At 35.6% G+C, this 10,671-nt stretch overlaps 1 protein-coding gene across 3 annotated transcripts in view; it reads left to right on the plus strand.

The window, feature by feature from the left end:
* Positions 1-10,671, plus strand: part of LOC108739746 (rho GTPase-activating protein 6) — a 196,062-nt gene that overhangs the window by 144,398 nt on the left and 40,993 nt on the right. For all 3 annotated transcript variants that reach the window (XM_025980197.1, XM_025980196.1, XM_025980195.1), the window contains one exon: positions 5,411-5,644. In XM_025980197.1, the coding sequence (XP_025835982.1) occupies positions 5,411-5,644 (234 nt within the window). The remainder of the gene's footprint in view (positions 1-5,410; positions 5,645-10,671) is intronic.

A 10,671-nucleotide genomic window follows, 5' to 3' on the forward strand; every position in this document is an offset into this window, starting at 1 on the left:
ATGTTCAGAGACCGTTCTTCGTTTTGCAGGCCATAAAATTCCTGCATACAATTTTTAGAATACTTTGCAAACCTACAAGGCGGTGTTGTGTTTATTTGAGAGTAGACCCTTCGAGGATGGGTAGATAAATCAGTTAACTACTTAAATTAGTTTATAGGGGTAACGGTTTAAGAAGGATCCTTTATGATCCCTAATATAGTTTCATTTTTATTATGGGGTGTTTATTTTATGAGTTTAACGTTTAGAAAGTCCCGTTTGTTAATATTTTGATGTAGCTTTTTCACAGGTTGTAAACATCCCTCTTTCCACATATTTTGAGTTTTGAAAGCCCCGCCTTGTACGTCTCCACAAAGTTGTTCTAAAAGGGTTAATCACCAATGGTGACATTCGCCACACCCTTGGCATTTGTTCCTAGTTTTTAAGTTGTAGATATAAGATGTGACCAAGGACTTCAAAAGAAGCACTTGAACTAAGTCAGCACAAAAATGCAAGGAGCACTTGTATAATCATTCTCTGTACATATTGTAAATACATAATTAAGTCGACTTCGCTGCAAGAGTTCTATTTTTTTCTACCTTCCACCAAAGAATTAAACAACACGCCTTATTAATTTAACGCGTGTGCTGATATTCCACTTACAATAGTAAGTTCCCGAATATCTGCCTGTGAAATTTAACAATGCCTGAGAAGGTGTCCTACCAACGTATCTCGCCTATTTTTTATTGACTTCCATAGAGTCCTCTGTTCTCGTATTCTTTCTAATACCTCTTTATTTCTTTTCTTCTCTATCCACACTATCCTCGTCATTCGCCTATAACACCACATTTCGAAGGCTTGTGTTGTTACATTTATTAATTTCAAATTTGCGCCTTGGACCTACCGACACCCTCAATTTATTAATCTTTATTTCAACTAGTACGATAGTCACTAAGTTCAACTTTAAATATATATTAAAAGTTTCTTCAAATAGTTTAACTCATAATCCACTGAAAGTAATAATTTTTCTTTTAGTCTTGCGTATTTAGTGTTGGTTTTACATATTCGACCTTGGTTTTAGTATTGGTCTTGTTCATTCGGTCTTGATCTACTAGCAAGATGTCTTGGTATTGGTGTTGGTTTTGTATTTTCGCAAGACCATCACCAAGACTGCAAGACCAAGATCAATTTTGTTCAGAAATTGTCAAAGATAATGAATTCTAAAATGAGTTAAACTGCGTTCTCAAAAATGATGTCAAACAACGACAGAAAATCCAATTCATAAGTTTTTAAGAAAATTGAATTCACCCTACATCATTCTAATTAATGAAGCAGATAAGAGACACTGTTAAAAGAACGATATAAGTTTCATTTAATAAAGCCTATTACCAAAAATCAGTAAATACTTCAAAATAAACATAGACTTCCATATACAGAGAAAAAATGTAGGCTCACCCTCATAGGAATGTAACAATTCGGCTTGCACAAGTACATACCTGAAACAAAAACAAAATTTTGATATAAATCTAAATAGAATGCACCCTAATTTTTTCAACAATTACTTACAACTACCTTATACAATAGATCTTATATACATACTTATGTATTTTTAAATAAAGACCATTTCCAGCTTCCTATTGATATCATAAATAGTTCCTACAAAAATTACTGACTAAGTCACGATGCTGCATAATGTTAAAAATAATGTTATGTTTGGTTAAGGACTTTATAACTTAAACAATAATGTTTGCGGGAAAACATTGGCGGTGTTGTAGAACACATAAATAGAATAAATCCCAACACCAAAGCAGGACAATAAGCCTCCGAAGTACTCTTCGGCAACAAGTAGGTTACCTTATGAAGGGACTGAACAAAAATAAAAACTAAAGGCAAGTTGAACATTTAAATACTATAAATTCCTTTTCTAGAGGTTTTAGATATATGAAGAGAATTGTAAAAATAATAAATATGTTGGACAAACTAGGCGCTAAATTCACATTAGGTTCAAAGAGCATTTAGCTCATGCCAGGTTTAGTAGAATCCAATGTTGTTCCACCGAGATTCATAGGATCAATATCGACAATCTTAAATGAGTTTTGAAAATACGTACATATATTTATAAAAACCGATCGAATTCTCCTAACCATGGCAAGGGTCCTACCCGAAATTCTCCACTATTTAAACTAATTTAATTTGTCTTGCTATCATGCTGCAAAGTCCATTGGGTTAGTATTTAAATGTTAAACATGCCCTTAGTTTTCAGTTCTTTTAAATCCCTGAAGGAGGAAACTTTGTTACTGAAAAGTACTTTAACGATTAGTGTCCTGGTTTTGAGTTGGGGCTTGAGCTATATTTAGAGTGTTCTATGACTCAATATGATACCATAAAATTATATGATTCATTATACTAGGGTCAATTGAAAAGTCCCCGGCCTGACACATAGATGGCGGCACCAGAACTAAATCCATATGATTTTCAGTTAGTCCTAACCTTCAAAAGACGCGTCTATAAATTTGACGGCTGTCGGATCATTAGTTTGTGAATTATAGCATTTTTAGTGAAGCAACTTTTGTTATTGTGAAAAAAATGGATAAAAAGGAATTTCGCGTGTTGATAAAATATTGCTTTTTGAAGGGAAAAAATACAGTTGAAGCAAAAACTTGGCTTGATAACGAATTTCCGGACACTGCCCCAGGAAAATCAACCATCAAGGATTGGTATGCTAAGTTTAGACGTGGTGAAATGAGCACCGAAGACGGTGAACGCAGTGGACGCCCAAAAGAGGCTGTTACGGACGAAAACATTAAAAAAATCCACAAAATGATTTTGAATGACCGTAAATTGAAATTGAATGAAATAGCAGACACTCTACAGATATCAACGGAACGTATACATCACATCATTCACGAATATTTGGGTATGAGAAAGCTCTGTGCAAAGTGGGTGCCGCGCGAGCTCACTTTTGACCAAAAACAACGACGAGTTGATGATTCAGAGCAGTGTTTGAAGATGATCACGCGTAATAAACCCGAGTTTTTGCGTCGATATGTGACAATGGATGAAACATGGCTCCATCATTTCACTCCGAAGTCCAATCGACAGTCATCGGAGTGGACTGCACACGATGAACCCGCTCCAAAGCGTGCAAAAACGCAACAGTCGGCTGGCAAGGTTATGGCGTCTGTATTTTGGGATGCGCGTGGAATAATTTTCATTGACTACCTTGAAAAAGGAAGGACCATCAACAGCGACTATTACATAGCGTTATTGGACCGTTTGAAGGACGAAATCGCCGAGAAACGACCGCATTTGCAGAAAAAGAAAGTCCTGCTTCACCAAGACAATGCACCGTCTCACAAGTCAGTGAAAACGATGGCAAAAATTCATGAATTGGGCTTCGAATTGCTTCCGCATCCACCGTATTCTCCAGATCTGGCCCCCAGCGACTACTTCCTGTTCTCAGATCTCAAAAGAATGCTCGTTGGGAAAAAATTTTCGTCGAATGAAGAGGTGATCGCCGAAACTGAGGCCTATTTTGAAGCAAAGGACAAATCGTACTACAAAAATGGTATCGAAAAGTTGGAGGATCGCTATAATCAGTGTATCACCCTTGAAGGAAATTATGTTGAATAAAAAAAACGAATTTTGCAAAAAAAATGTGTTTTACTATTTTAGGCCGGGGACTTTTCAATTGACCTGTTACAACTAATTCATCAAACTGTGCCTCATGCAGTTAATCTTTTAATTACTTGGAGACATCTTAAACTACATAATAAAAATATCAAAATTGAGTAATAAAGACCTGTATATATATGTGTCTGTGCTTTTATAATAAATAGTCAATCTTAAATAATAACAACAATATAATTAATCAAACAATAGCAATCGTAAAACGAAGCAAAACTGACAACTGATAACTTTAGCGAAGGATGAATTAGAAGTGTATGTTTTTTTTAACAATAATATTATGAGGAGCGGATGTAAAACTATTTACTAAAAAGAGAACGACTGGGTCATTTGCACGATCAATAATAATAGACGATGTATATTTACTGATATAGAACAAAAACTGATGAACGTAATCTATTACGTTGCAAAAAGTGAATGGCATCATCCACTTGAAATACACATATTATGAGGAAAACAGCTGGGTTACATAGGCCTGACGTTAGCGGGCGACAATCCCAGGTGTGATAAATCAAATCACAAGATTGCCTGCAAAGGCGCACATTTTTCTCCAAGATTAATATTTTTTGGCAAATACTTCACAAACGGTTGATAATTAGATACGTACATTCAAAATATTACAACTGAGGGATGAAAAGCCGGTGCGACACCCGACACGAACAGGGAACGTCATCTCATTTCTTCAAATGTTGCATTGGATTAATTGCTCCATGATACTGTTATTCAGAAGAATGAAGGACAATGATTGTTTTTATCATTTAAATTAAAACAGAAAAGTCGACGATTACGTTGTACCACAAATTTAGGAGCACCTCAACTTCCATGCAAATAACTAGTGCATTATTTTTACCGCATGTCGCATTAAATAAAATAAGAGGGCGGTTAAATCATATTTTGCACGCGGATGACTCAGATAGCTAAAGACAATCCTGGACTATGGACTATGAATACCTATGTCACACCGTTTTCGGACAGATAGCGTTCCTTTATCGTCTGCTGTTGAATTGGCGTTCCATATGAATGAGTGTATTTTTTATGCACTTTAATTTAATTGTTCCTAAAAGGTGTTCCTCAAAGGTATACGTTTGTAGCTCGGCGCTATACTGATGCAAAACATGGACGGTGGGCGCGACGGTAAAGAAAAAGTTAGAAGCGTTCCAAATGTGGCGCTACAGGCGAATTATGAGGATACCGTGAATAGAAGTTAGAAATGAAGAGGTATTAGAAATAATAGAAGAACAAGGGATTCTATGGAAGTTAATAACAAATAGGCGAGACAGGTTGGTAGGACACCTTTTTAGAGGCAGAAACGGGAGTTAGGAGGGATACAGATAGACCTAGATGAGATTACTGTTCGCATATAGCTAAGGATGTGAGTTGTTCTAGTTTTAGGGAACTGCGAAATGACCAGGCTAGGAAACAGTGGAGATGCGTGTTTTTGGGACTGACGACCTTATGATGATTAAAAATATCCACAATTTGGCGAAAATCACTGTAGGAAATCACGACAAACTTGACCCAAGACAGTTCAATTCTGACTACAGCATGGTAAACGTAAGTTTTACCCAAGCCTGGTCAGCAAACTTGCTTCACCATTGGACAGCCAATTTTAAACCAAGACATGATGAACAATAACATCTTACAAAAATACCCAAAAAAATAATGTAGTTTACACGTAATATCTGCATCCACCTCTTAAACGTTCGCAATATTGTGTAGAAAATTTAATTTTGTTTTCTTGTTTCAGAACGGTTCCTGTGATAGCCTGATGATAAAAGAGAAAGAACTGACGGGTAGTGTGCCTGGCCTTCTAGATTCGATATCTAATTACGGATCAACGGCTGATTTAAATGCAGCAGTACAATCGGAAGAACCTGCCGTTCCCAATATATTGAACGTATGTCTTAGGCATCTTCAAATTAATGGACTTCATACGCTTGGTATTTTTCGAGTTAGTACATCGAAGAAGAGAGTTCGACAGGTAAATTACCCATAAATAAACAATCATTTCATTTAGAAAATACTACAAATGGCGCAGTGAACGCCATCTGTAGCACGATGCTACATTTTAGGATTACGTATGCTCCAACAAGGTCCACTTGTGTGGATATCTACTTGCTGAAAACGAATCCCGACGTAGCCAACCTCAACGTGATAGGCACGTTAGCTTAATCGAATAAAATAATTCGAAGTGGTCTGTATTCTGTCGAAACTGACAGACGCGGATCGCGCTTTCGATCTTTTTGGATCTCATCAGAGCGTCGCAGGCTCCAACAGAACACAGACCAACCTGCTGTCTTAACAGTGCGTTTTAGAAAATACTACAAATGGCGCAGTGAACGCCATCTGTAGCACGATGCTACATTTTAGGATTACGTATGCTCCAACAAGGTCCACTTGTGTGGATATATACTTGCTGAAAACGAATCACGGCGTAGCTAACCTCAACGTGGTAGGCACGTTAGCTTAATCGAATAAAATAATTCGAAGAGGTCTGTATTCTGCCGGATGCGATCCAAAAAGATCGAAATGGCAATCCGCGTCTGGCAGTTTCGACAGAATACAGACCACTTCGAATTATTTTATTCGATTAAGCTAAACGTGCCTATCACGTTGAGGTTGGCTACGCCGGGATTCGTTTTCAGCAAGTAGATATCCACACATGTGGACCGTGTTGGAGCATACGTAATCCTAAAATGTAGCATCGTGCTACAGATGGCGTTTACTGCGCCATTTGTAGTATTTTCTGACCACTACGAGAGATGAAAGGTCCCGGGTTCGATTCCCGGCGAGGGTGTGACAACAGCAACAATTTTCTTTCATTAACCTGAGGTAGTTTGTTGTGGGTAAAAAATTCGAAAAGTGACTTCAGATTAATACTTCATATTTAAGAATGTCAGATGCAAACTATAAAGTGTATAACGCAACCCCTTTGAAGTTGGAATAACAAGGCAAATGCTATTCAAACCATAGAATAATTTGCCATGAATGTTGCAAATTAGCCGAGACTCGGGGAAACCCGTTTAACGTAAGACAACAATACGCAGTTTTATTTATAACGGTGACAATAACCAATGGTTTATGATCTCTGGGGTTACTTTCAATTTTACAGAGTGTAGCTCAGAAATTTTAAATTAGTTAGGACAATCCTAGACAGTTAGAACCAGGCTCATAATTAACCCCTAATTAACTGCTTAGGTTTTAGACTACTAGGCAAGTGGTTCCATTCTTTTTTTCAAAACTGCTGTAATATTGAATGACATAGTAGACATTGAAAGCCGAAAATTAACCGCGACGCGGGAAACCCGAAAAGTAGTTTGCATTCTATTTAAATGAAGAATCGGGTTCATAACTAGCTACTAAATAACCGCTGACGATGTCAACTACTAACCATGGGATTCTGATATAGATATACGTTAAACTCATATACAGAATTCGCTTCTTCGACGTAACAAGTAATCATCAGTTTGCGATATGATAAAAACCAGATGAACAGTTACTGAAAGCATGATTCCGAAATGGAACTCATGCTCAAATTTCGAATATGAATATACTTCGGTAGATGATCATTTTTAATTTTCATGCATTTCGCAATTTAGGAATGCCCAGACCCCAAGTAAAATTACACAAATGCTATTTATCAAGGAAAGTAATATTCATTTCTCAGAAACACAGCTATTAACTCGGACAAAAAGCATTACTAATTTATTGCAATAATAAGATACATTTGACATTGCTGTAAGTAAATTAGTACTTTTTACTTTGGCGCTGTTTCTTGCAATCACATGTTATAAATCCTTGCTTGGACCTAGTTTCCTTAGTGGCAATCTGCCTCATTTAACGTGACATTAATGGAATATCTTCCGCAGTTATAAATTCATTTTGAGACAACTGTAAGAAAGATTTTTGCGTAAATACACCAGCAGATTACACAAAAATAAAAAATTCTCAGGCCGTCAAGATTGATCAATGACGAATCTCTTCGTTAGTAGTCTCTACAGTGGTCTAGGTTATTCGTAACTTATTTTACAGTTTTCGCATATCAACTTCTTCGAAAATCAGTTTTCATCCTTCTAATTTGCGAAATATTCAGAGCAAGTTTTACCCCGATTTAAGAAGCCTGCTACGATCTCACTCGATTTTATTGCAGTTGTTACCGGCTAAGTATGAGTCCGATTCAAGCTGTCTCCGTTTTTCCTACCCGATTTATAATTTTTGCATTATAATTTCATTTGAAGTTATGATACGACCCGATTTCCGGGTTCCCCAGGTCCCTTGGAACTATGGTGAAAATCGAATTTTAAAAAGAATTTAACGCAACCTAACCAAGTAGCATTCTAACCTAACCTAACATAACCTAATTTAACAAAGAAAAGAGTTATTTTTCGAATCACAGATGGCGTCATGTGTAAAACAATCATAATCTCGTTTAACAGCATTGTCGTATTCAATGATGGATGTACAAATTTAGGTGACATCATTCCAGTAACTGTACAATTTGAACGCCTAAATTACAATAAATATGTAAACATACAGATATTTTACACGTTCAGAGTATAATTATAAGGGATCGAATATTTTCAAAAATAATGGTAAAATGTGCTTAAAGTATATACTCCCTATTATTTCAGAAATTAAGAAAAACGATGGGACTAAATAGAAGTTTTTCTAATTTTTTTGGAAAAAAACTACCTAGCTTTAAGTCTACGTCTTTCATTTTCTATCAGCACAGAGCGCAATTCACTGCACGTAAGATGAAATCGTTTTCTTTCTACGTTATATCCTAGTAATACTGACGAAGAAAACCTGAAATAAACCTTTAATGTGGGAGCTAAAGGCAGTACAACTGTAGGGATAGATATACAGTGGCAAAAGATTAGTATGCTTAGATTTGCAGATGATATAGCAGTATTAGCATCTAGCAAGGAGGACTAAGAGATAGCTTTAAATAAAATGGAAGCGGTACTAACAGATCAGTACCGTATGAAAATAAATAGAAGTAAAACTAAAATACTAGTATGCAAGAAAAGAACAAGTAGGGAAAGAGCGAATATAACGATAGAAGACGAAAAATTAGAAGAAGTGGCTGATTTTAGATATCTAGTCTAGTCAGATAAGTCAGGACGGAAGGAGTAGTAGAGATATAAAGCAGAAGATAGCGCAGGATCGTGTCGCCTTTAATAAAAAGAACAAAAAATGCTCGCGAACGGTTAATTTATAAATTCGAAAAAGGTTGTTAAAGGTGTACGTTTGGAGAGCGGCGTTGTACGGGTGCGAAACATGGACGGTGGGCGCGGCGGAAAAGAAAAGATTAGAAGCTTTCGAAATGTGTTCTTATAGGCTAATGATGAGGATAGCGCAGATAGAGGTTAGAAATTAAGAGGTATTAGAAAGAATAGGAGAACAGAAAACTCCATGGAAGTCTATAAAAAAAATAGGCCAGATAGGTTGGTAGGACACCTTCTCGGAGATGAAGATCTAGTCAGAGACATATTAGAGGCAGAAACAGGAGTTAGAAGGGGTAGAGGTAGACTTAGATTAGATCACTGTTCGCAAATAGTTAAGGATGTGGGTTGTTCTCGTTATAGGGAAATGCGAAGATTAGCTCAGGATAGGAAAGAGTGGAGGTGCGTGTCTAACCAGTCTTAGGACTGACGACCTTCTGATGATGATGTGGGAGCTAATTTTATTTAAGAAACTTGTATAATATCTTTGAGAGTGTATTTTGAAAGCGTAATGATTAATTACAAATCTTTCCTGGGGTATTATTAAATTGACGTTAATTTTAAAGTGTCGAAGCTGCTTTGCATTTTAAAGTTAGAAACAGTTTTAGACTTTAATTGGTTCTTCTATTTTCTTAATAAGCGAAGTTTTAATAATCTTAATTAAAAAAGAAAGGGTTCATAAACTGGCTTCAAACTACCTTAATTAATTTTCTCTATAATTGAATCGAATTGATGAAAGCAACAACAACTGTTAACTTTTGCTTATTTAACAAAATTAATCTATTTATATTTAACATCTTAACTAACTAATAACCAAAAATAAAGGTACTTTAATATGAAACGGTACCAGCCCTTGCTGTACTAATAAATAACATAACTTAACAATACCTTTACATTAATTTCATTGATAACTGAAACAAATTTTTTACAGTTTTTGTTATTATTTTGAAGTAAAACTTCTTTATGCACGGTAGGGTAAGTTTGTTTCATGCGACTTGCTATGTAACGAAATAATGCAAGGCATTTCCCCCGCTTTCTGTCCCTATGTATGCTTAGATCTTTAAAACTACGCAACGGATTTTAATGCGGTTTTTTTTATAGATAAAATAATTGAAGAAGAAGGTTTATATGTATAACAATTGCATAATATAGTAGAAAAACACTGATAATTTTAGAGGTTTGTAATGTGATGTCGTAAATAAACACATTTTTTGCGCTTACATAGCTAACGCTGGTTGAACCCTACGAGATAGATCAAAATAATATGCCACAGTATTATACTACAAAAAAGTCAGCGATGGTATGTCTTTCTCTTAGGGATAAACCACAATAACCATTTTTTATCTTTTACTTTTTACGAGAAATAATGGCTTATATACGAAGCGATTTTAAGGAATACAGCATTAATCCTTATCCAATTAAGTACTTTTAAATATACATTGTGCATTTAATATAGATCAATATGGTCCTCTACAGCAGTGTTTCCCAACCTTTTTGTCCACGCGAACCAAAAGAAAAGTCCAAAAAAATTTGACGAACCCCCTATGTAGTCGTTAATGACAGGTAAAAAAAAGCAATAAAATTTGATAGAATATATACTTTTTCATATTGCATAATAATTGAATCGTGAAATATTTAAATAAAACATTAATAAGACTAAAATGATGTAAATGTAGTAAATTGCCTTAATTTGATATTTATTTCCAATTGTATTGTAAAAAAAAAATATTACACAGAAGGGAAAACTGCTGCAATGATTTTAAATATAAAGCAGAACATGATA

This window comes from Agrilus planipennis, unplaced genomic scaffold (assembly GCF_000699045.2).
Source record: "Agrilus planipennis isolate EAB-ADULT unplaced genomic scaffold, Apla_2.0 scaffold252, whole genome shotgun sequence".
Classification (NCBI taxonomy): Eukaryota; Metazoa; Arthropoda; class Insecta; order Coleoptera; family Buprestidae; genus Agrilus; species Agrilus planipennis.